Source organism: Embiotoca jacksoni, unplaced genomic scaffold, assembly GCF_022577435.1.
Source record: "Embiotoca jacksoni isolate LCO1_2020_lvr unplaced genomic scaffold, fEmbJac1.0.p SCAF_13, whole genome shotgun sequence".
In the NCBI taxonomy this organism is placed as follows: Eukaryota; Metazoa; Chordata; class Actinopteri; family Embiotocidae; genus Embiotoca; species Embiotoca jacksoni.
In genome coordinates, this window is record NW_027185263.1 from 18,696,018 (window position 1) to 18,721,413 (window position 25,396).

Consider the following 25,396-nt stretch of genomic DNA (forward strand, 5'->3'; position numbering starts at 1 on the left):
GTCCACCTGGAGAGGCCTGGGTTTGAACCATACTGTGCATTTTGAGAGATAAACCCCCCCCCCCCCCAAAAAAAATGACAACAATTTTATCACATTGAATCCCACTTTAATTGATCACATTGTAAAAATCCCCAAACGCTCAAATGATCACTGCTTTCTTTTGCCTGATACTGACATCAGACAGGACGTTTTGACACCAGCTCCCTCTGATCCCAGATGAGTCATTTTATTATAACAAAATAATAAAAAAACAAAAAAATTAAAAATCATCCGCAAAACCCCCCCCCCCCCCCCACTTTGATGCAATTTTTGTCCCCAAACAAAGTATAAAAAGTACTCCCCCCACCCCCACTCCCACTCATCTGCAGACCACAGGGAAGGTGTGCGGTGCGGTTTCACTGCCGTCTGAAGATTTTATGTCCGTGAAAGACCTCGGTTGTCCAGATCTTTAACCTAAAACAGTAAATGCAAGACTTGGTTAGGAAGTTCTGTCAAAGTTGCAGGTGCTCAGATTTCATATTATGTTGTAGAGTGCAAATTTTTTTTGATCAATTAGTCAACTGATGGCATATGAAATACAAAAAAAATCTCCTCATATGACATTGTACATCTTGTTTTAACGAAAAATAAAGTTACTGTAATTAATTTCACTTTTAACACGAGACAAAGTTTAGGCCTTGTTAAAAAAAAAAGACCTAAACAATTCAAATTAGTTGCAGATACGTTTTCTTTTATTCAACTGACAAATCTTGCTGTTGGAATTTCAGGTTAAAGTTGTAAAGAAATCTTGATTTACCCTCCTAGCATTACATCTACTTTGTGATTTCCTACATATCAAAAGATCTCACCTTTATCAGCAAACCAATCTGGGGTTCAACCATCTTTACAGACTGATATATCAAAAGAGAAGGTCAGCTGGTTTACCTTGTATATCCTAACCAGCCAGTGCTCTGTTGTGTAGGCCTCCTCCAATACATCCAGTTCAAAGTCTTTGTTTCCGATCTCTGCGTTCCTCACTCTGTCATAACCAGGTGGGCGTTCTGCAGAGAGGAGCGTCAGAATTAGAGTACAAAGGGCTCTACTTGTATATTTAAAAGGCATTAAGTGGCATTATGGTAGATTACAACCAATTGAACACCCACCCTCCTCATCTCACAAGAGTATAAGAGAATTTGTGGTGAGTATGAAAGACACTCTCTCCATGTTTAGTTTGTCTCTTCTGGGCTACTGTGCAAACATGGAAGTGCACTTCCTCCTTTGTAGATATGAAAGGCTCATTTTAAGTTACTGAAAACACAATGATACTTAGTTTCAGGTGATTTTACACCAATGTAAACATAATAATGAATATTCTATTCCATTTCTGCCAATAGATCCCCCTAAAGCCTACACTTTAAATGAGAAGAACGATTAAGTTGATTTTAGCAGACATTTCTCCTGCTCGACATTTACTGTCATACTTCCTGTTTTTTTTTCTTCTGTCAAACTGGTTAAAAATAATGCGACTGCCATTGGTCAGTGTAAACACCACTGCTCTTTCAGAAGTACTTACATCCTTAACATACATCTGACAGCAAGGTAAAAAGTGGCTCATGCACGTAACGCTACTCACTGGCTTCTGTGTAGACCTGTCCGAAGCGGTAGTAGCACATCTTGTACATGAGGCAGTTGAGCAGGACAGGCGAACCCTCCCGGTCCACTCGGAACTCTCCGGTGGGAGTGTAGTAGTCGTGCTCCTTGATGTGTTTGCCCGTGTCCGTGCTTCCCCCGATACGGACCATCCACAGAAACTTATTGATGTCTGTCATACAGAGAGACGCATCGATTAGACGGCTGCCCGGCACCAATGGCTTCAAAAATACTCGAACAGCGATGTACTTGAATGGGTGAGCCAAATATTTTCTAGTCCTGCCAATTCACAGAAATCAAACTCCAAACATTTGACAGCTTAACACAGCAAAACTGCCTGCCAGTATTCCAAGTACTACGCTGATATGGCATATAAAGTATGTGTTAATGCTTGAGGACGTACCATCTGAGGAATAGCCTGTCAATCCTCCAAAGATGACCAGGACGTAACTGACATCCAGCTCCCTCATGATCTCATAAGCCCTCTCTTCTGTGGATGCCATGGCCTACAGAGCAAACAACAGCTGGGTCAAAACAGCAGCACTTTGTAAACATGACTAGCCAAAAGGTGGCCCAGCTCACCTGTCCGACTCTGGAGATGTGCGTGTTGTTCCACGTGTTGTTGTCCACTAGAATGGTTCGATTAGCCATGGCAGTTATCTGATAGCCGTAATCCCACCAAGACATGACTTTGGCGTCCTGGAGACACAAAGTGAAACCAAAACGTTCTGAAAGGGAACCTTTTAGTCCAAAGGCTTTACTTTATTTCAATGTGGAACTTTTTCTGGATTTCTGTGGGAGTGACTGACCTCGGGCGTGTTGTGGCGCAGCCAGTAGTAGGCCTCCCTGAAGTCGTCGAAGATAATGCGGCTACCGTCACCACCGCGGGCCGACAGGACAATTGAAGGAGAAGAGTAGGCTTCGCTCGTCACCCAGGTGGAGTGGAAGGTGTATGTGATAAGGAAGAAAGCCATGACCAGAATCATCCCACTGGCAACCTGGTCAGTAAACGCAACACAGGATGTCATCAGATTTTTACTTTATGTACAAAAATCCTACATCAGGAAAAGTACTGAAGTATTGTCAGCTACATGTACTTTGAGTATTCAAAGTAACATTATTCATTCTCCAGAAAAACAACCCTCTGAGTGACATTATATGACATGATTAATACTGTTGTTCACTGTGTGAGCAACATTTTACTGTTGGACCTGGAAGCTCCTTTTCATTTGTCTATTTACAGTTGGTCATTGAATGTTAAGGTTTGGGGCCCTCAAAAGGTCACCAGATAAACCTCACAGGTTGTGAGATGATTAGTGGGAGAGGAAAAGAGATTTAAAAAAAAAAAAAAAAAAAAAAAAAAAAAAAAAAAAAACTACACTATTGTACACACATCTGTTCTAACAGATTTGATTCATAAGAAATATTATACTTTTTTTTTTTCTTTTCTTTGTGTATCAAAGAGTTAAATAACTCAATTTGAGAAGTTTTGAGGGAAAATTTATTTCGGGGAACTTCCAACAGTTCAGACATCTGAAACATGATGAGCGGCTTCAACTAGACACCGCTTGTTTTAATAGGGTCATGACGCGCACTTTGTAAACGTATGATATCACGCAAAGCATCTGAAAAGCAGCCAGTAACAGCAGATGAAAATGTAGTGGAGTAAAAAGTACTGTCTCTTTCTTTGAAATGTAGAAAGTTTACTTTGCACAAAATGTCAGTCCAAAAGTACGTGAAAGTTAAAACTGCACTTAAGTAAAGTGCTTGAGTACATTTCCACCATTGGAAACAAAAATAAAAGCAAAAGAAACAACAAAATATAAATACAGACTTTATGGTCTCTGAAACCAGATTTTTGTTGTTGGAAAAAAACAGGAATAAGCAAGACATGGTTGAGGTTGTGACCGTGGAAGCATGATCTAAAATGTGTAGGGGTTCTTTTGTCTATTGCGGTGTAACCAGTTTGAATGCATTAATTTTCGTGTCCCAGAATGTCAGAAGACCTGCGATAGCACACTCAACCAGTCTCTCAGACGTCCTACCTCATTTTTAATCGGGTAGGTGGAGTCCTGCTGCTTCTTGGTCTTCTTGTCGGGCCGACTGACATCCAAATTCTTCATGTAAGTGGTCAGGACCTGGGACACACCGATGCCGGACAGGATGCACATGACTGGAGCCAGCACCAACATTAGACGCACCTGAGGAGGAAACAAACAAACTTCTTTTAACCCGTGAGACAAATAACGAAGGTGCAAATTCCCTTCACTAGATTGCCAGGGCCTTTTTCTGCACCAGTCGCAGCGTGGATCCAGGCGCGCAGAGACGGGTGGAACGGCACAAGGGGTGTGTCGGAAAAGATGTGGACGTGAAGTGCAATTTTGGGATTCAGTTTTGAGCTGAAGTTGTACCTCGTCCAGCTTGAACCGGGTCTAAGTGCAGCGCAGCCGGCAGAGGCCTATTTTTTGTGGCTTCATTAGGGAAGAGCGCACATTAAAAGGCCTAGCCAAAATCCCACAGACAGGTTTGGTGGATGTTCTACAATGATAAACACCGATGCGGTATTTATGCAAGTTCCTCCTAGATATATAATTAAAACAAGATTTTTACAGGCAACCTTTAGATTCAGTTAATTGTATAAGAAATGAAGCTGACTCTTGTCACTTGAATTGGATGTGAATCAAGCAGTTGGCACGTGTCATGACGCAGAAGCCAGCTTTGACCATTTAAATCATTTTTGTACAGTAAATTATTCACACTCAACGCTCCCATTTGCAGTTTATTTATCAACACCACAACGTCAGTGATGTTTGAGCACACTGTTCTTAAATCAGTTTTGTTATTTAATGAATTGCATTGGGGACTTTAATTCAATTCAATTAAGTGTGCATAATTTACTTATTCTCACTCTGGCAACTCTGTTTAAATGGGAAAAACCTCTGCCGAGTCCTTTGAGTCGTACCAGCGGATACATATTTGGATATGTAAATTATAAAAATCTGTACAGACGTACCATGACAGCTGAGAAGTACATGCTAGTTACTCCGTACATGATGATGAAGATCCTGGCGTCCGACAGGTTGTTAAAACAGTAGTAAAGACCAACTGTAAGAAAGGAAAAGTAAACTAGAGTTAAAATATGCTGTGATGGTATAATATTAAATCTGGCCGCTGTGTGCTTCAGCTGACTTGCCTGGGAACATGAAGACCAGCAGCTGGAGGTCAAAGTAGTACGAAGACCAGGTTGTGGGCTGGTGCTCAGAGACCGAGGCAATGATGGGGATGTTGTTCTTGGCGTAGGACGGGTCCAGCAGGGAGTAAAAACGACCAGTCCACGGAGAGATTTTTCCTGAGGTAAAAAGACATGATTCAATTCAATTTTAGTTATATAGCGCCAAATCATAAAACACGTTATTTCAGGGCACTTAACATGGTAAAGTCCTTATAACAGAACTTTGCAACATTATACAAAGGAACTCAACAATATCCAAGAGTGGCTCAGAGGAAAACATATCATAGTTTAAAGCAAAAGAACTTCAAATCAGTTTGTCACCAAAGGAAAGAAGAAGGTAGGATAGGAGTGAAGCCAACATTTTAAAAGGATTTCCATCCATTACTTTGCTCTTTGACAGTGTTTCCACTGGTGCACTTTGTCAACTCTCTTACCCGTCAGCATGAGAACAGCACCCACAGACAGCAGGATGAAGCCCACTAGAGAGATGACGCTCTTGAAGAGCACCTCAAACTGCTGGGCATTGAGTTTGCTGCGCAGGTAGTCCACAAAGGCATGGATCTGACAAAGGCCAAACATACCGAAGGCTGCCATGTGTTCTGATGACTGCACCGGCTGGTGTACGAGAGGAGAGAGACAATGAGGTGAAACATCTTCAACCCATCATGTGATTATCACCTTTTTTTTTGGAATGTTTGTGTAAGTGTTCTGAAAGCAGAGGGCCTCTGGTGATGTGACAGTACTTTTTTTTCACCTTACCTGGAAACCAACAAAAGAGATCTGCATGGAGAGGATGGTGCCCAAGCAGTAGACTGTGCAGTAAGCCACATATATGCGGTGAGAGAATCGGCCGGTGAGCATCAGCACAAGGACATGGAGGGGGATAAGATTGATCAGGAACACGTAGCCACCCCAGGAGGAAACCTAAAGACACACACAAAGACCTCATCATGATTTCTGTACACTCTGAATTAATTCAGTAGAACATGCATATTTTTAGATCTCCTCACCATGTAGAAGTAGGCAAGTGCACACATGGATGACCAGTACACCGACCCTGTTTTGACAGCCTTGATCCACATGTAATAGGTCAACAGCATGCAGAATATGGCAATACCTGAATAGAGGAGACAACAGGGATATCATAAACAATTTGATGATATTTCATTTATCATATGGACCAAACCCCCAAAAAACCTTCAAATGTCTTGTTTTGTGCCCGACCAACAGTCCAAAACTTAACAGCATTGTTTAAAAACAAATCAGCCAAATATCAAAATTTTCTGTCAATCACTAGAGACTGATGTACTGGTAGGCTGATTTTAGCTCATCATAGACACATCAGTAACAGCAAATAAATTGGTCCATATAAGAACTTTTTTTATAAAACATAATGCTGAAAAATAGTGAAGTTCATTGTTTCAATGAACTGATGTCATTTTGACAATAACATCAATCATTAAACTTAATCAATATCCTGCCTCCCTTACATACATCTTTGTCACAAGTATTTCAGAACCATATTTCTGTCCTGATTTTTGGTATCAGCCCCAAAAAAATCAGTATAACTTGGTCTCTACAATCCAACAAAGGATTAAATGACTTGGTACTGAAGCTTCTTTTACCTTCATTGTCATAAGAGCCAGCAACCGAACGGGAGATATATCCAGGCACCACTGCAATCATGGCAGCCGCCAGGAGCCCGGCACCGGCATCCTAAAGAGACAAAACACTTTTCAGTGGCAGGCTGCAGTTTTTGGTATGGTACGGCATTATACTGACTGCTGTTTCCATTACATTGTCAAATCCATTTATATCAATGAGGGTAGATTAAGCAACAAAAACATGTATGTGCATAATAAATTATATTCTAACAGCGCCACAAACTAATAACTGAGTGCATTCAGTTTTTGACAGCCTCAAAAAGAATTGACATGACTTCGCACAAAGAAAATTGCATTCAGCAGAAACAAAAACCTTCCTCTGTGATGATGGGATTTACCTTCAGCTCCTTGGTGAAGTGGTAGGTGACAATGGCGGTAAAGGAAGAGAACAAGGGAGCCAGGAAAACACAAACGTTACGGATGTCAATGGTGATGTGGAAAAAATGTAGGACGTGGTAGAGGACGGCAGACGTGATCATTAGGCCTGGAGAAGGAGACGAGAGGGACACAGACTTTGACTGACATCACTTTTTTTTTTTCATCACTTGAACTGCTCCACTTCTGTGATCAAAGTAAAAAAAAAAATACTTGAAAATAGTACAACAATTACAGAAACTCTATTCTAGGTTGAGTCTTACCTGGATAAATGGTGCCACCAATGATCCTCCCCAGAGGATACCATGCTCTGTCATCAAACCAGTTGTGAAACTTATAAAATCCTTCTTCTGCCAGGAAGCGGGTGGTACGGTAGTTGAAGTACCTGAAGGTGAGATGAAACCGAAGGTGAGATATGATTTTAAAATGAGGAAACCGATCAAAATAACCACGACACGAGCGGTACTTACGGATCAAACTCATGGATGACACTTTCAAACCTCAACACAGAAAAGAGTCTGGTGGAGAATGCTAAGGGAGAAGAAGGAAAAGCACATGGATCAATGGGTTGTGTTTGTTTTATAGCATTAGGGGGGGCAATGCTGTTGTACACACGACTTACAGAGGACAGCAGCCATGGACAGGATGAGAAGCTTCAGCAGCGTGTCCTGTTTCTCATAGGACAAACGCAGGAAGCCCAGCTTGGTCATTTTGGCGAGGTTAGGGACAGCTCACCGTACTACCTGGTGGGAGAAAGACAGACACAATAACACAACTGTGGAGAAAAAGCACTGCAAAGGCATTTCTCAGCCCGACACTGACTAACAAGTTTATTTATTGAAAAAATAAATAAATAAATAAATAAAAAATCCTACAAAAGGAAACATTTTCAAATCGTGGTTTTAAACGAGCTAAATCAGTGCATGAACTTGTGGGAGTCAACCTCCGCGTCCAGCCCAACCAGACAAGGCCACGCACAGTTGTGGCGTCAGGAACCAGGAAGCAGCTACTTTGGAAAACCCTGTGCAGAAATATGATCCCGTCTACTTGAGCTTTTGCCTTCAAGTGTTATGCAAAGCCAAAACTCAAGCCACTAATCTTAAAAAAGAAAGAAGCATTAATAAACGCTAACTTTCAATTCAACAGCAGAATTAGAGTGAGCATTACCGTTACCCCACTTCATCAACATCACAGAGCAATGAAATGAACAGCAGCTAATATCCGTTAACTAGCTATGGTGTGCACATGTATACATGCATGCACGTTTGTAGATTATACACCATTTCAGAGCTAGTGAAGACTCAGGCCGGTTAGTACCGATGCTGCTTCCATCCAGTTAAAAGTGAGTAATAGCTAGCAACGCTAGCAAACTGCTAGCCGCTGTTTAATGAAAACCCTTTGCACGCGCATCCTCTCGGATTTATTTTGAAAATAAGTGACTCCTTTTTATCTGACAGCAAGATACAGCCTAAAAACTGGTGTGCCTTAATGAGCTTACAGTTTAAATGTATGTTTAGTGAAACTCACCCGCTTCGCTCCTGTTACTCATACACTTTTCACGCAAAACCTTCACCGTAAAGTAATCCAGCCCTAACCGCGCAACGCTGTGCGTTTATTGGGTGAACGTCAATTTACGGCTATCTAACATGAATTTGATTGGTTCTTATGGCTGCCATTTACATTTCGTTTCCTACCTTGCCGTTTTGGTATAGTGACGTGTCCTTATTAAGGAAAAAGAAAAAAGGTTTCGCCCTCTGCTGGTTCAAAATGATTTAATCTCATTCCTTTAGTTACCACCATAGGTTACCGCACAATAGTTACATTAAGTATATATTTATTTGTCAATTTGTGTCCTGTATGAAAATGTAAGATGCTACATAAGTCCCTAAAAGTAAATTATAAGGGGAGATATATTTTTTTTAACAAAAATAAGTGGTGTGGTGTCTGATTCTCTTTGGATTGAGAAGATTGCTTTCACCAAAATAAAACCAAAATTAGAAATAAAATAATTCTCATTGCAACATACATTTACTGCTTTTTAATAGCCCTGCGTCAGTTCATGTTTTTTGTGTTTTAACAGCTTTTCAGTGGGACCATTTTCTTTGCAAGGTCTCAAACTGATGATCCCCTCCCCTGCATCCTACTCATTCCACTGCAGTTTAAAACATCCTACGTAAAAACCCTGAACAACAAACATCAAATATTGAATACTGACCAATTTTATTGAAATTAGACGTGTTACTTTTACAAAATCTCACTCACAAATATCAGTCAGCACAAACACTACGCTCTTCTTACAATAAAAGCACACCATTTCAAAATCGTGGCTCCTCTCCACAGCCACGAGCTCAAACGAGTGAGAGAAAGGTTGTCGGTCGCTGCATGTTGGTGGGCTTCTGAGTGAACATTCAGGAGGTGTCAACATCATATACATTACAAAAAACAAACAGCCAATGATCTTTGGGGATCAGTTATATTTGAATCAGCTCTCAGGGGAAGAGTTGAACTAGAGCAAGCAAGTCGAGGCTGATCACCCGTTAAGATGTGAAAGGCATTATCTATATGACTCCTTCCTTTGTTACAGAGCTTTAGCATTGTAGTGGTCAAAGTGAAATAAACAAAACATAGAGCAGCAGTTTGGCAGTGTCATCTCCCCTGTCACCTACTCATTTCACACAAATTGAAGGGGTTTAGGCAGCTTTTCCTTTGCTGGCGTCACCTTATGAACTGTAACATCAGACACTGGAGGGAGATTTTAATCTGGGATGAGACACCAAGCAACACTTTTTTGTCAACACACACGAGTGACTTAGTTATTTGGTTTTCATGACAAAAGGTCACCAATCCTTTTTGTAGCAGCTCCTGAAGTGATGTGTAAATTCTACTGAAAACTAAGCCGTGTGGATAGACAAAACAATAAAGCCTCCATTTAGAACTGTACAAGGTAGTCAACCGAATTGCCAGGACACCAGAATAGGACAGAGAAACATATCCATGTGCATGAAAGCATTCAATCTGTGAGGAAGGAATGTGACTTGCATCAAGAAAACACTTACTGTAGGTGAAACACGACTGTGCTTTGCTTCTGAACACAAATGAGCCCCTTCAAAGTTAAAAAAAAAAAAAAAAAAAAAAAAAAAAAAAATCCTTCTTTAGTCACACGTTTGCTTACACATTAAAACTACACGATCTCTTGTGCTGTAATTTATTAAAAGGAGTCACTCAAATGGCACATTATACAAAAAAAAAAAAAAAACAATGAAAGAAAAATCACAAAAGAAGTTTAGAGCTGAGTATATAATGTGTTTTGAGTGTGAGGCACAGGGCAGTTGATTTTTGTGTCACACTAAAAATGTGTCTGGCGGTTGCTGCAAATGAATAACCGAAGGGCCAGGGGGTTAGATAAAAACATTGTCAACCTTTTGTCCTAAACTGCACATCTTTTCATTAAGGGCAATCTCTTTCGCCCACTGAGTGACACCACTCTGCGGTTCTTGTCTTATCTTCTTTCGAGGGGATCCATCACTGTGTGGGCATCAGTCTGTGGCGTGTTGGGGAGGTGTGGGGCGAGGACAGCCTCTCGGACGAGGCAGACGACGTCAAGGAAGACTGCAGGTGGACGGTCTTGTGAAAAAGCTTGTTGCTGATCAGCACAACCAGAGAGAAGAGACGCAGCTGGAAGTGGCTGGAAAAGCAGAAATGTCATCAGTGAGTCGCACAGTGAAACAAACAAGTTTGTTTAACATGTTGTCTTTGACACTTACTAGAGCTTCGTTGGTGTCTTTGCCTCGTTAGCACTTATGATGAACAGAGGAAAGAGAATAGAGAACAAGCAGCCACTAGGTAGAGAAGAAAGATCAAATTGGACACAGTTAAAACCAACCCCGACTGTATGAGGTCTGTCTGCCACATTGCTTTCTCTCTGTTAAAATCCCTGCATGTTTTGTGACCGTTTTCATGTTTGATGATTTTGTCAATAGTCTCAAATACAAATGATAAATTTCCAGAGCCCAATGCAATGCATTTAAATAGCAGATTATTCTGTGTTGATTAATGTATTAACTAATTTTTTCATCGCTACACATTTTAATACATTTCATAACTATGTTCAGTTAAGGCTTAAAACAGGATGTGACCCTGGAGGCTGTCTCTTGAGATGTGCTGCTCTTTGCTTGTAGGCTTGGCTGACTTTCTTACACATGCTGTTTCCAAAGTATGAACAAACAGTCACAATTGGATAAATAGGACTTCCTCACTGAAGGTACAAAACTTTGTTCAAACAAAAAATGCTTTTCATCTACAAAGATGTTATTTTTTCCACCATAATTAATGCCGAGCAAAACTTTTGTGAACACACATAAGCATGTTAGAGTTGACAAGAGCTGAAAAAGTACAGTCAGTCAGTCGCTATAATAACAATGTGCAATAAACAACTGGAAAATGAATTTTCCAAACTAACAATCTAAATTTTATGAAAAAAAAAAAAAAAAAAAAAAAAACATTTGCAACTAACGTTAATCTTCAATATCAATGATGTTGGTTATTTTTTGCTTAATCAAAATTTTGCAATGTTAACCTGATAATGTATGAGGAGGGCATGGCTGTCAGCAAAGCCATGGGTAGACCAAAGCCAAAGTAATACGGCCAATTCCTCTCAATATTGGACAGCCGTTGGTGCATCTCGATGCCTAAAACAAACATAAACAGACAAAACTTGTTATTGAGTTTCACATTTAATCACGGTGACTCTGTGTGTGTGTGGAAAATGAGACAGGATCTCACCATGGTTGAACCAACGATACTCAAAGCAGTACAAGGAGTAGAGCAGAGACATGTGGAGGAGGCTGACCATCTGTCCAATGGCATCGATGGGGAATAGGCTAACAATCATACCCTGAAGGACCACAAAAATACACACACAATTTAATTCACCATGAATTCATTGAGAGAGCAGTTTGATAAATAAAAAAAGACTCAAAACAAGTCAAAAAAACAACTCTGCAGAGTGTAACATCATAAAGATTCAATGGATTGACATGAGAGTTTAGGAGTGAAATAATTGGCATGACAGTTGATAGCAGCCATTCTGAGTGACCAAACTCTTTGGGTTGAGTGCAATCAATAATATGTTATATGATTTGTACTATGAGCAAAAAATGTGGTGAATCAGAGTTTATGGTGACAGTCCACAATCGCAGCTTTTACTGTTACGATTCAACTCAAACATCCTGTGTGGCAGCTGTGAAGAGAATCATATTCTTCTGGCTGTATGCAGTGCACTGTGATTTTGTAGTACTGATGAAAAAGGTAGGGTACACACCTGAATGAGGAAGAGTGCCTGAAGGAGGAGGTTAAAGAGCATGTCTGCGATGATCTTACTGACGCTGGGGAACGGCTGAGCTTTACAGCCAGACACTTCAAATGCTAGGTCAGCTATATCCTGCAACAGAGAACAGCATCTGTGAAACTGTAGAAAAACTTACAAAGCATACAAAACATTGTAAACACAGTCACCTTTGGCTCTGTGATGGCAATATGAAATGACAGAAGATAAAACTTGACTTTAAATGGACTCGTTTCTGTGTAATGAAACTATCCAAAACGATTATGTCTTCATCCTCTCATATAAAAGAAAGGAGTCCTGTGTGCTAACAGCTTTTCCCTACCAAAAGCCCTGCGGTGCTCTCTGATTGGCTCATACCTTAATTTGACTGAATCCCATCTGACTTTAGTTCAACACACAACTCAGTGAAGGTTTCTCTATATCTGCATCACATTTTTTGCTGCTTTTTTTTGGGGATAAAGAAGAATTATGAAACACTGCACAGGAAGAATGGCTGTCATTATAATTGGTAGTAGCTAGAGTTGGCTTTATAAATCACAGTAGCTGATACTGCAGTCACATGTGGTGTTATATTACAAAAACCCTTTAAGGTTAATTTTGTGGATATGGCATATCAGACTGCAATGACATCTCTGACATGAAAGAGGGGCCTGACCTGGAACCAGATGGCGTTGACTATCTTGCTGAGGACGAACAGGGGGAGAACCCAGAGAGCGCTGAAGACGGAGGTCAGGATGAACTCTAACCAGGACCACACACTACCATGGAGGGAGGGGTCACCTGAGGCACAAACAGCTTTGTTGACTGACTGGTTGCTACAAAATGCCAGATAACCTGACCCAGATTCACTAGCAGCCAGACATACCGATGATTTTTGCTGTGAGAGTCTGCAGCAGTGGGATAAATACCCGGTAGAAGAGAAACAGACTGAGCTGGAAAAACAAAATGAAATGCTTTAGTTACTTTTCAACTCATGCTTCTCTATACGACAGGGTTTTTCAAAATCTGGTACTTGGCTTTGATAATTTAATGGACTCTGAGACAACTTAGGACTTTTTGGGAGCTGCAAAGGAACTCTTTAGTGTCCCAAAAAAGTCTTAAGATGACTCAAAGGATTAGGGACATTAAGGTTATTAAGGCCAGCCAACATGGGTAGAAAAGAGTTGTCCCAAAACAGAAATTGAAAATTAGCAAGGGACAACATTTGGCTTAAAAACATCCACCCAGAGGCAGTATTATTGTGGGAAACAATCGCCATCAGTATGAATGTGAGACAAGTCTTACCCAGAACACTCCTCCATTCCAGGCACAGCACTGAAAAATCCTGCTGGCTACTTTGGGGTCACTGAAAGACAAAATAAATAATCACAATGACAGACACTGTTGACTATTAATAGGAGATGTGAGCATGCAATCTAAAAAAAACATCAGGGCAGCATTATGTCCGTTTTTTTTTTTGGTTCCGTGTAAATGAGGGGTCGACTTTACTGCAGCATTGCAGGATCTCTGTGGGAGCAGTTGTGCCCCTGAGAAACAGGGCTTTGGACCGAAGGGTCATCGCTTGAATTTGTTGGACTGCCTCGAAAAAAACAGTCGAGGCAGTAGTGCCCTTAAGCAGGGCACCTAACCCCTAACTGCCCCCTGGGCTCTGCAGCTGCCCCCTGCTGTGTGTGTGTGTGTGTGTGTGTGTGTGTGTGTGTGTGTGTGTGTGTGTGTGTGTGTGTGTGTGTGTGTGTGAGAGCGTGTGTTCATTTCTCACTGATGGTTAAATGAAGAGATCAAATTCCTGTATGTAACTCATGGATGCTGTTAACATGCCTCTATTTGCAGTGGCGTTTACTCAGATATCACGGTAACAGTTGCAGATACTTTCAAATGAAGAGATATCAGAACTGTATAGATCCATGACTGCTCCAGTTGGTAGCATGTTGTACTTACTCATTTATAATGTTGTCTTCATTATTAGTCGCATTAGTGACTTGAACACATAGAAACATTTCCATCCAGCTCTTGTTTGAAGGTGCTAAGAGACGTAACATGCTTTGGAAATTCTTCAGTTCAGCACTTACTTTCAAGCTGTGTAAATTTGTGCTCTTATTGGAAAAATCTAGCCATCCCTCATCTTAAAGTTAATATCGCCATTTAATTGTTGGAGATTGTGGGAAATAGTCGACAACATGAGAGGTGCACAAGTGGTTCTACCTAAAAGGTTGATGTCAGGGGGAGTAACACAAAAACTCTTGACTTGAAAAGAAAACCAAATGTTATGCACACACAGACATACATATATCTCAGATCTACATCAGGAAAAAATTCATTCTTTGTATGAATTTGTATGAACTGACAGTTGTAAGGATTCTTTGATTTTCTTTTTTTTAGCACAAGAATACATAAACAATTATCTGTGAACACATTTGATTCTGGCTAAGGAAGACAATTAGGGGCACTGCAACCAAGATATTCAGCTTTTCGGCTATTCAGCTGGCCTACTTGTCTGGTTTGCGTTCCTCACTCTGTGCCCGTCTCTGTGCCAGGGCCCCGCTGGCCCTTCTCCTTCGCTGCTCTTCCCTTTTCTGCTGAATGCGGGCATCCAGCTTAGAGATTGTTCCAATCCCCAATATGGAGTCCTTGATCCCCTAGACAGCCCAGACAAAGAAAGCGTGAACATACATCGGGCGTTTGTTTCTAACTTAAAAAAAACTGTGTAATAGAGTGTTGAATTGTCAGATAGTTGCAGCACCACTAATGATGGAAAAAACAAAAGAAGAGAGATATCTGATAATATTCCAAACATTATCTTCAGGCTGTAAAACTAATGCTCCACAATAACAAAGTTCAAGATAATAAATATAAAATTAGGTCAACCATCCTTGTTTGTCTTGGACAAAGATACAGAAATGCTAATGTATTGCTTATGACAACTTTTTTTTTATTAAGTTGGCTATTTATACGCCACAAAAACCTGTCAAAGACTGAGATGGTTTGATTTAAGTGGAGGATTTCTGTGGACACAGTGACAAATATTTTACCTACACATCTATTTCAGGACTAGAGGGAAGTATAGAGTGCAAGTGTTCTTTTTTATTGTGTTTATTGTACTGACCATAAACAAATAGTTCCCTTTTACCGTATAAGAGTATCAGAAATGTGATATTTCTGAAAAATACTATCCACTTTAAGATTTGTAAGTGGGATACATGTCAGTATGACAATAAAAATCAATCAGAATTTCAATCTTTAATCTGCACAGCTGAGCAACAAATAAACAAACCTATAGATGTCTCTATTATTTCAATATAGTGCTAAATTGTGCCATTATTTTGATTGTTTCTGTTTCTCTGTCTATACACTACACTCTTGGGTGTCATGTGTGAGTGCGATGCGTTTGTGTCAGCTGACCGTCGCAACATTGCGGAGGAAGGCCCTGACGCTGTCTGTCATCTCTGGACCGACTGCAGATCCATCAACTGCAGAAGAAGGGGGGGCTGGTGACCTGGTGGTCTGCTCTCATGGCAGGGAGGGGCTCACCCAGGAACCTGCCACAACCCAAAACCAAGGACACAAAGAGCAGACAGGAGTTAATGGATGGAATGCTTTCTAGCAATGTCCAAAAAGCTTTAATCTGTAAATCTAAACAGCAGAACACTGTCTTTGGTTGGCTGATACAGGAGATACAGTTGCTTAAATACACATTTTGTGGTGATTTCTGTTTACTCAATTTTCACACTTATGTCAACTTTATTAATATTCAGAAATAATAACCATTATTGATTTTACGTCACAAAGTCAGCCCTTTATGTAGTGGCCTCGGTCTGGCTTCACAAACAGTGATCTTCGCATAGCTGAATTATCATGGATATACATAATACCACCTTTCAGGATCACATTGCTATTATTTTACTTCAAAGAACAATGATGTTCCCATACTACGAATATTCAGTACCTATTTTGGACAGGACTCGTATATGATGTAACTATTTGTTTTAAAAAAAAAAAAAACAACACCCCAACTACCCACCACATTTAATAAAAAAAAAAAAAAAAAACGATGTCAGTGTGCAATCGGTCACTTATCTCTAAAGTACTTTGTACAAAGTGATTTGTATTAATATCAAGTCTTTTCTTTGTCGTAAATACTATATGTGATTCTTTATATTGTAAAAAAAACTTCAATACAAACCATATCAAGGAAAATCGTGGAACAAACTTCATAAATGCTGAATCTTATGTCCCTAGCCACATAACTAACCTCAAGAAAACAAAGCTCATGTCTGTTTATTATTATGCTGCTATTACCCAATTATTTCCAACAAACCCATTTATTTGTTGCATGGTAACGTTACATAACAGCAATGCCACCACTGTTGTTATTAAACAAGATTTGTAACAAGATGAAAGTTACATGTTTTTCTTATGTCTCTTGATACTGTTTGAGTAAGTCAACGTTAGCAAGCTGACTCAGTGAGTTTGCTGAAGGCTCGACTAGGTGATAGCTCACTCTCGGGGTTAGCTGGCTGTCTTCGGCCTCCCAAAACGTCTTCAACAGTGAATATGTGAAGACCTCAGACTGGTCTGCATGACGCCTTTGACATCAGGCTCTTTGACTTTCGGTGGTTTGTTTGGTGTTCTGCTAGCTCGTCTATAGTGTCGCTAGCTAACTGTTAGCGCTCAGCAACTAATGTAACTCTTGTTTCTTCGTTCGGACAATAACTCAACAAGCGACGAAGTCAGAAACAGAGCGCGCTTTTAACCGCGGTGTCCTCCTTACCTCATGCGACAGGCTCGGGGTTATATTAACTTCGTTAATTCTTTCTTTCGCCCCCTTAATGTAACAACAACAACAAACACCAAACACACTGCCAGCAGCTAGGGCCGTGGAAAACATATTGCGCAAGCTCCGGCAACTAAGGACCATGGGAAATGTAGTCCTCAAAAGGGCGATGGGGAAATAAAGGCAACGTCAGGAATAGAGACATCTAATTTACTGTTTTAAAGTGGGAAATGCCGCTTAAAACGCAAACGGAATTGTTAGTCCATATGTACATTGTTGTATGACATTGGGACGTATTCAGTTGAGAACATAATATTAGTAATATTAGAAAAAGCCTACCTTATTAGGGTTGCAGTTATAGCCTATTATAGCCATGTTTGATGTTTGTGTGTGTTTTTTTTGTTTTTTTTTAATCAAACGAGTGTAAAAGAACATTTTAGAGATGCTGATTTGCTATCAATTGGCACTGTTTTTGGAGATAATACAAACTTTTTCTAAGTTTAAATGTTCATGTTTTAACGAAGACGATGTTGGATGTTATAAAGACCACCTAACATAATTAGTTGGCTGGAAGAGGGGCTTTTTGTGCGTGTGTGTTTTTTTGCACAAATCAAACAATAACTACGGAGCTCCCTAGGGGACATCCAGGCAAACCCTGTTAATGGTGTGACTTACTTTCCATGGCCCTGTACAGAGGCACTCCCACCGGGCCGTGCGTTGTTCAGGGCAGCATGCGTTCATCCGCGCTCAGATGCTGCTCTAAACTTAACCCGACTGCAGCCTATTATAGTGGACGGGATATCACACACTACCGATGGCTGTCCTGAGGATAAGAAATGTGCACAAAAGGAAATATGCACTTATCTGCCTGTGCCTAGTTGGCGTTATCATGTACAGATATCTCGGGTAAGTTAAGTTCTCACTTTTGTTAAATACATTTTAGTTAGAGTTGTTTTGTGGCTGTTTGTGCCTAATGCCGTGCCTTATTACGGGTCAATCTCTATATCATAATGTTGCCACAGTACATGAAACTGGCAAATGTGCAGCAATTTCACTGCAGTCTCGGTATCCATAAGTTTCACTGTAGTTCATAAAATATTTTCCCTTTTGGGAACGGTGTAAATGTAGCCTTCACCCACAGCATAATTGATGATACAGAAAAGTAAAATTAAAAACACAAGTTTTGCATATGAATATGTTGAAGTCTGTCTTGCCCCTACATTTGTATGTACTCCTGCCTCTTTTTTTTTTTTATTCTGTTTGCCAACTTTAAAACGTCTGCAAATTCCTATCAAGCATGCCATGTGGTCAGTTCAAGTACAATAGCCTTTGTGCAGCATGTCAGTGTGACATAAGTGAATTCCCAACTCCTGCTTCAGCGTTTGGCCAACGGGGCAGAGAATGAGCAGGAAATTGGGCCTATATGCCAACACATCCCAGTTCACCCTGGAGGGAGAGCCCTTCCGCGTCCTCGGGGGATCCATCCACTATTTCCGTGTGCCCAGAGCCTACTGGAGAGACCGCCTGACGAAGTTGAAGGCCTGTGGCATCAACACCCTTACTACGTATGAAGACTACTACTATGTTTATGTTTTGTGCCAAAAGCCTGGTCACCAGGTGAATTCTAACCGAGGGCATCCTGCTTCCTTGCAGATATGTGCCATGGAATCTCCACCAGCCAGAGAGGGGGAGGTTTAACTTCCACACACAGCTGGATTTAGAGTAAAAAGAAGTGTTGTCTTATTTGACCTAAATACACAACACCGGTGATTAATCACCATACAGTATTTTGTTTGAGGGTGTGTCGAACATGGTCTCATTAAACCAATATATACAACTATAAAATGTCATCATTAATATTTAAATTTTCTTGGACAACTTCCCCAACTATTCTGACAATACCACCTGCTCTAAAGTGTGTTGGGAATACTTTCCTTTTGTTCTCATCATCTAAGCCCCAGTGCTCAGGGGAGAAGCTAGAAGCAGCGAGTCCCGCCTGACAACAGTGGCATCTCCACAACAACAGCAACTTATCAAGCAATTAATTACACGGCCGCGATAAGTGAAGAGAGACGTGATGCCTAAGCCTGCTGCTGTTGTTGCCAGGCACTTTTCACACTCTGCAAACAACAAGATATGGGCTCTCAACATGAGTCGAAACTGTGTTTGTGCGGATGGAATCTGCTGATTTATTGTCTTCTCTATTTGGTTTCAGAGCCTATATCAGTCTAGCAGCAGAGTTGGGATTATGGGTGATTTTGCGTCCAGGGCCCTACATTTCCTCCGAGCTGGACCTAGGAGGGCTGCCGAGGTAGCGCTGGTATAATGTGCTTATTAGTGCATATAAAAATACTGATTTTCTGTGTATGAACAGGAATGTTGAATGTGTAATACCTTCCCTTAATAACTTAAATTTAGTGTGTAAGTGAATTTAACTGAAAAAAACACAAGAAACTTGATCCTAACCACAAAGTACTGTTTATTTTGTTGAGGGAAATCAGGTTTGAAAAAAAAAAAAATCACATTTTGCTGTGAGGACAGACTTGCCCAGTGTTTGAAGCTCTGTCCAGCATGTTAGAGTTACTATGGCTCTGTTGTTCTTGCAGCTATGTGCCTCTAGTTATATCTGAGCACTGTTTTTTTTCTGTATACTTGCAGCTGGCTCCTCCAAGATAGTAGCATGAGACTGAGGACCACTCATCCAGGCTTCACGCAGGCTGTCAACAAGTTTTTTGACAAGCTTATACCAAAAGTGGTTCCTCTGCAGGTCACTTTTTACAGATTACAATTCTGTCATTGCCTCAGTTCATTCAATTTATCAGCCTCATAATAAAATGATTGTTTGTGTATTCTAGTTCAAAAAAGGAGGTCCCATCATTGCGGTGCAGGTCGAAAACGAGTATGGATCCTTTGCAAAGGATCAGAGTTATATGCTTTTTATTAAAGAGGTAAAGTTATAGTCTTGCTTAATTGAAATTCGCCTAGATCAGACCTGAACGAGGGCAGACGTGCACAAATAGAAGTTGACATTGATGTAAAGGATCAGCCAGATGAGTTTCATTTCTACGGTTGTCACTGTGTTTTATTTTGAAAGGCTTTACAGTCCCGAGGGATCAACGAACTGCTGCTCACATCAGACATCCACAACACATTACAGTCAGGTGGTGTTGAAGGAGGTATAGCATATCATTAATGTACACACACACACACAAACATACACACATACATTTTAACGTATGACCTCCTCTCTTAGCCGTCAGGACAGTAAAGCTGCAGAAGCTAAATCAGAGAGACATCCAAGATCTGAATGTCATCCAGGTATGTTTCTTACCTTTACACGTCACTGTTTTGTCACTGAGGACGGTAAAGAGGACTGACAATAAAACACTGGGCATGAGCTGTGTGAACTGACAGTATGTGCCTTTTCTGCAGCCCAACAACCCCACCATGGTGATGGACTACTGGACCGGCTGGTATGATGTGTGGGGGAACCTCCACCATGTGCTGCCCCCAGAGGGTAAGGAAGGTTATCTTTGTAATCAGTGGCTTTATAGAGAAATTGACACTTCTCTACTGGTGCTTATCTCCTATTCTAAATTAGGTGTTAAGTTGTCCGTGAGTACATTGTTGGCTTCAGAAATATGTGCTGTTTAGTATCTAGCTCACATTGGGCAAATTTGGGGTACATCCTGTTCCCGGGCCGTCGCAGGGCTAACATATAAAAGACAGACAACCATCCACAGTCACATTCACACACAGGCATCAAAGTCTGCTAATATAATAGTTTTGTGTCTTATAAACTTGATTTAATGAGTCAAGTGAATTCTTAACAATCCACTCATTCAACTCCTCATTTCAAGCCAAGAATACTCAACTGGTCTGAAAATAATCATGAAAAAGATTTTTTTTAAGTTGAATTTCTTCTAAATTAATAAAACTTCTATATTAACTTCTGTCAACCAGAAAAGATGTGCTAATTTCACAGAATTTCTCTAAATTCTTTTTTCGGTGTAGCTTTCATTGTCATGTTTTTTTTCCCATAAAGTTTGTAATATATCTTGTGGCTAAACCCATTTTTACATTTATCCATAATCAAAAATAATTAGATTATCTGCAGATTTACTTTACAAATGCCTTAACCTTGAAAAAAGCATCCATGTAAAACCCAATTCTGCACCAAAAAATAATTATTTAACAAACATGAAAACAATAAAGCTACTTTCTGTCCTTAGTCATACAGTAGCTTACTCATATCACGTGTTATATGTCATCTCAAGTCACTTAACTGCTGTAAACTCCTGCTTTGTATACCACTTCATAGAAAGTTTCCTTTTTTGCGTGAGGAATGCCAGCTACATGCCAACAAGGAAAACGCAAATGTGACAGTCAGGGCCCTACTGCTGGTATGTGTCACTTCAGTACCTCGCTAATGGGTCAGCAGAGGGTCAAAAAGGTTTCAGTGACAGAATTTTTAATTTGTATTTCAGCACGGAGATTTGAGAATGATTTCTCTGTTGCTGGCATACAAAATGACCTTAATGTTTGCAAGTAGACACTGTTAACATGTTTGAACTTCTTTTCAGATATGGTGTCCACTGTGAGGGAAATTCTGAGGAGAGGGATGTCTATCAACCTGTACATGTTCCACGGAGGATCCAGTTTTGGCTTCATGAGCGGAGCACTCGCCAATCCTTCCTACAGAGCGTTAGTCCCCAGCTACGGTTGGTTCCTCTGTGTTGTGTGATCTATCACAAACAAACTAGTGGCGACTTTGATGCAGATTCACAAGGTTTTTCTGTAACTGATGAAGCATAGAGGAGAATACTGTATGTTTTTGTTGTTTACAGAACAGCATTGACCTTAACACCCAGCAGGTGGCAGCACATCCCAGTTAACCTACACTATGATGTTCTGCAGATTATGATGCGCCTTTGTCTGAAGCTGGGGAATACACGCAGAAGTACCATCTTCTCAGGGATTTACTATCTCGACACAACAGTAAGTTAAATATGAAAGTACAGTGTGTGAATACATAATGGTATGACCTCTTTGCCTGATTGGCTTTGACCTCTATGCAGGAGGAGACAGTTTCCCCGACATGCCAGCCCTGCATTACAGGGAGGCTTATGAACCAGCGGTCATGTACCAGCATCTGTCCTTATGGGACGCTTTGAGCTTCACTGAGGGAGTAGGTTTTACACAAGCTTATCTGTAACCTACATAAAATATCTCTACAATGAAAAGGAATATTCCTCTTAATAAAATAACATTATTTTCTCTGCAGCCGTTTAAGTCAGCTAAGCCAGTTAACATGGAGAATCTACCCATGAACAACAGGAATGGCCAGTCCTATGGCTACACTCTGTATGAGACGACCATCACTAGTGGAGGATTATTGAAGTCAGGGAACAATGTCAGAGACCGTGCCCTGGTGAGTCATTTTCACTGGAAATCTCACTGCTCCGACCTTTTGTATTATGAATGTGGTTGCCTTCCATTAACTAATTGCATACATTAAGGTGCGTAATGTGTTTGTAGTTGCCAGAAACTAATTTAAAGGAAAGGTTGGACAATTTGGAAAATATGCCGTATTGCTGAAATTTAGATGAGCAGATACCATTGATATCTGCCTAAAACCGGAAAAGGAGACAGTTAAATTAGCTTTGCATAACAACTGGAAACAGGAGGAAACAGCCAGCTCATCTCTCTCTAAAGGTAAAAAATAAAGTAATTATACCAGCTTATTAATAAAAACATGATATTAAGTATCATCCATTTAAAAAAAAAAAAAAAAAAAAAGTATGTTTTTGTGACGGTTCATGTGGCATCCTGTTTGCCAGCCAGGTGTCCAATTTTTTTGGGAACAAAAAGAAGCTAAAATCTGTTGAGTAAGGGAGCAACAAATGTGTAGCTGCGAGTGAGAAGCTCACACATTTTTAACGTGCTGTGAGCAGGCGCCTTGCTCGACATCGCTCCCCAGTTCAGGTCATTTACACTAAATAGTTTCCCTCAGAATGTCTCAATTGCACTCAGTTTGACCGTCTGCCCCTGGAGGAATATACGGCACGCAACGACGCGAGTGCCACAGAAAAATGACCTGGTTGCATTCCTGATGTAACGTGCCTTCTCAGGTTTTGGGCAGAATGAAATGAAATGCGAATGCCACTCAAAACTTAGAGCATTTTGATCGAGTGTATTTCCCAAAATCTTGAGTATTCAGTGCAGTGAGTCAATGTTCCATGTCATTGGTTTTCCCACAGTACTCATTTGAAGACATACAGTGAAAATAATGTGGTGAAGTCGACAACGATATTTGAAAAACCAAACGTTAATACATTTCATACTATAACGCAATTATTTGACAGTGATCTTTGTTGCCCCAGGTATTTTTAGACAGAAGCTACATTGGCCTTTTCAAGCGACAGACACTAGAGTTGGCAGTTCCTGATGGCAAGGTACAGCATCAAGCTGAACAACAAAGGCAAATGCTTCATTAGATGTAATGGATGCTGAAATGTTGGCTCTTTGGCCGTTGAAACTATCAAAAGACAAAAAAGCAACCAATCCCTACAGGAACAGCGGACTTTGAGTTTATTGGTGGAGAACTGTGGAAGAGTTCACCAGGGAAAGGACCTTGACAAACAACATAAAGGTGATCGACAGAAAACGTGATGTTCTTTGTTATGCCTGCTATTAAATCACTACAACACTCGGTGGGTATTGCACAAGCCAATTTATATTTGTGTTCTTGCAGGACTAGTGGGAGACATTTTATTAAACAATATCCCCTTGCGGGATTTTACAATTTACAGCCTGGATATGAAACCCAGCTTCATTGATAGGTTTGTACACTTTATTACATCTAATATGCAGCATATTTGCTTCATTGACTGTAATAGTGTGTTTGAAGTAGCCTTATTTCAGTCTTTATAAGGCACCTTGGAAAACTCTTCCGGAGACTCCGAGCTTCCCAGCATTTTTTATGGGGAGGCTGTTTGCATACGGGTATCCCAGTGACACATTTGTGAAGCTGCCAGTAAGTGAAATGAAACGTATTAATAAGTACATCTTATTCAAATTGTTGACTTATTTGAACATGTGACAAACAAACATTTGATGCTCTTGGAAGACGTGCATAATAATAAAAGGGATATAAAACAAATGACACATCAAATTGACATTTTGTAGGCATTTTTGTAATGTAAATAGATTATAAAAAGTGATCAGTCACAGGGAAAAATTAAGTTAATTTAAACAAGTCTGCAAAATGCTTTCAAGAAGTTATTTCTGCTGAAGGGAGAAATACTAGCCTCTCGGACAACGACTGACTTACTTTTTTCAAAGTATCTATTGATACTTTTGTTGAATAAATTATTGACGAAGGAAATTTATCTTGCCGTGTTTCAAATACACAACCCTTTTCTGTAGGTACTGTTTCAAAGAGGGTCAAATGTTTGCTTCACCAAATATGTCAAAAAAGATGACAATTTCTCTGTTCTCTATGCTATGTATGATATTGTCACTTTTTGTTTAAACAAGTAATACTTGATGTATGCATTGTTGGGGCTCCACAGGGCTGGGAGAAAGGCGTTGTGTTTATCAATGGGCTGAATCTGGGCCGCTACTGGTCTATTGGCCCCCAGCAGACTCTGTACCTCCCTGGTCCATTTCTCAACAGTGGAATCAACCAGGTACAGTTGTGCACCAACCAGCCCTTGTTAAAGGAACATGTTGGCATGTTGACAAACATGCAATAATAGAATATAATAGAGTTAGATGAGAAGCTCAATGTCATTCTCTGGACTGTATGCTACATTACCATTATCTTTACCTAGCCTAGTAGATACTAATCAAATACTAATAGATATGTTATTGGCCATTTTCTTTCATTTTTAATCACTATGTCTGCTTTTGGTTTTTGTACAGTTTAAAATAATGAGCTATAACATCATAATTAGTGCGCTTTAGGCCAGGCCAAGTTAGATACTCCCTTCTGTTCCCAGTTGGCCGAGCTAACTGACTGCTTGCTCGAGCTTCATATTTATTCCTTTATATATTCTTTGCCTTACAATGATCTTAGAAGATTCATTCTACATTTACAGCCTCTGAAAACACAGCAAGTCAGAGTCAAGTCTCGAACACCTCCACACCTCTTACCTTTTTCTGTCCAAATAAATAAGGTCGTTGTGTTTGAGGAGCAAGAGGGAGACTACAAGGTCCACTTTGAAGATATGCCTGATCTCGGAATGGCAGCGGACATCCAGTGACCATCTTCATCGCACCTTTGGGAGATTTTTTTTGTGCAAAAATGTGCCTTTGTTTCTACAAAGTGCTTATCATATCAGGTCGAACTCAAATGTTGTTAATTTAATGGTCATTGT

General features: G+C 40.3%; 3 protein-coding genes across 3 annotated transcripts; 1 reads left to right on the top strand and 2 right to left on the bottom strand.

Moving 5' to 3' along the window:
• Positions 1-84: 84 nt before the first annotated feature.
• stt3a (STT3 oligosaccharyltransferase complex catalytic subunit A) lies at positions 85-8,493 on the bottom strand. Its single transcript, XM_069147070.1, has 18 exons — positions 8,428-8,493; positions 7,523-7,643; positions 7,371-7,431; positions 7,164-7,285; positions 6,864-7,009; positions 6,487-6,577; positions 5,872-5,978; positions 5,621-5,785; positions 5,296-5,476; positions 4,823-4,978; positions 4,643-4,734; positions 3,675-3,830; positions 2,439-2,627; positions 2,212-2,328; positions 2,033-2,135; positions 1,613-1,801; positions 925-1,040; positions 85-453 (listed from the first exon to the last, which is right to left on the bottom strand). The coding sequence occupies exons 2-18, from the start codon at positions 7,608-7,610 to the stop codon at positions 415-417; spliced, it is 2,118 nt and encodes a 705-aa protein (XP_069003171.1). The 5' UTR covers positions 7,611-7,643; positions 8,428-8,493; the 3' UTR covers positions 85-414.
• A 605-nt stretch (positions 8,494-9,098) lies between these two features.
• On the bottom strand, positions 9,099-17,113 carry ei24 (EI24 autophagy associated transmembrane protein). The gene is made up of 11 exons (XM_069147074.1): positions 17,013-17,113; positions 15,644-15,780; positions 14,735-14,880; positions 13,529-13,589; positions 13,110-13,176; positions 12,900-13,024; positions 12,221-12,340; positions 11,683-11,794; positions 11,477-11,588; positions 10,665-10,739; positions 9,099-10,585 (listed from the first exon to the last, which is right to left on the bottom strand). The coding sequence occupies exons 2-11, from the start codon at positions 15,683-15,685 to the stop codon at positions 10,423-10,425; spliced, it is 1,023 nt and encodes a 340-aa protein (XP_069003175.1). The 5' UTR covers positions 15,686-15,780; positions 17,013-17,113; the 3' UTR covers positions 9,099-10,422.
• Positions 17,114-17,915: 802 nt separating this feature from the next.
• On the top strand, positions 17,916-25,337 carry LOC138196733 (beta-galactosidase-1-like protein 2). The gene is made up of 19 exons (XM_069147072.1): positions 17,916-17,921; positions 18,395-18,580; positions 18,669-18,737; positions 19,231-19,326; positions 19,674-19,782; positions 19,871-19,963; positions 20,110-20,191; positions 20,269-20,333; positions 20,448-20,532; positions 21,599-21,736; positions 21,933-22,013; positions 22,097-22,203; positions 22,300-22,446; positions 23,399-23,470; positions 23,589-23,667; positions 23,770-23,857; positions 23,940-24,051; positions 24,590-24,706; positions 25,196-25,337. The coding sequence occupies exons 2-19, from the start codon at positions 18,417-18,419 to the stop codon at positions 25,280-25,282; spliced, it is 1,791 nt and encodes a 596-aa protein (XP_069003173.1). The 5' UTR covers positions 17,916-17,921; positions 18,395-18,416; the 3' UTR covers positions 25,283-25,337.
• Positions 25,338-25,396: the final 59 nt, after the last annotated feature.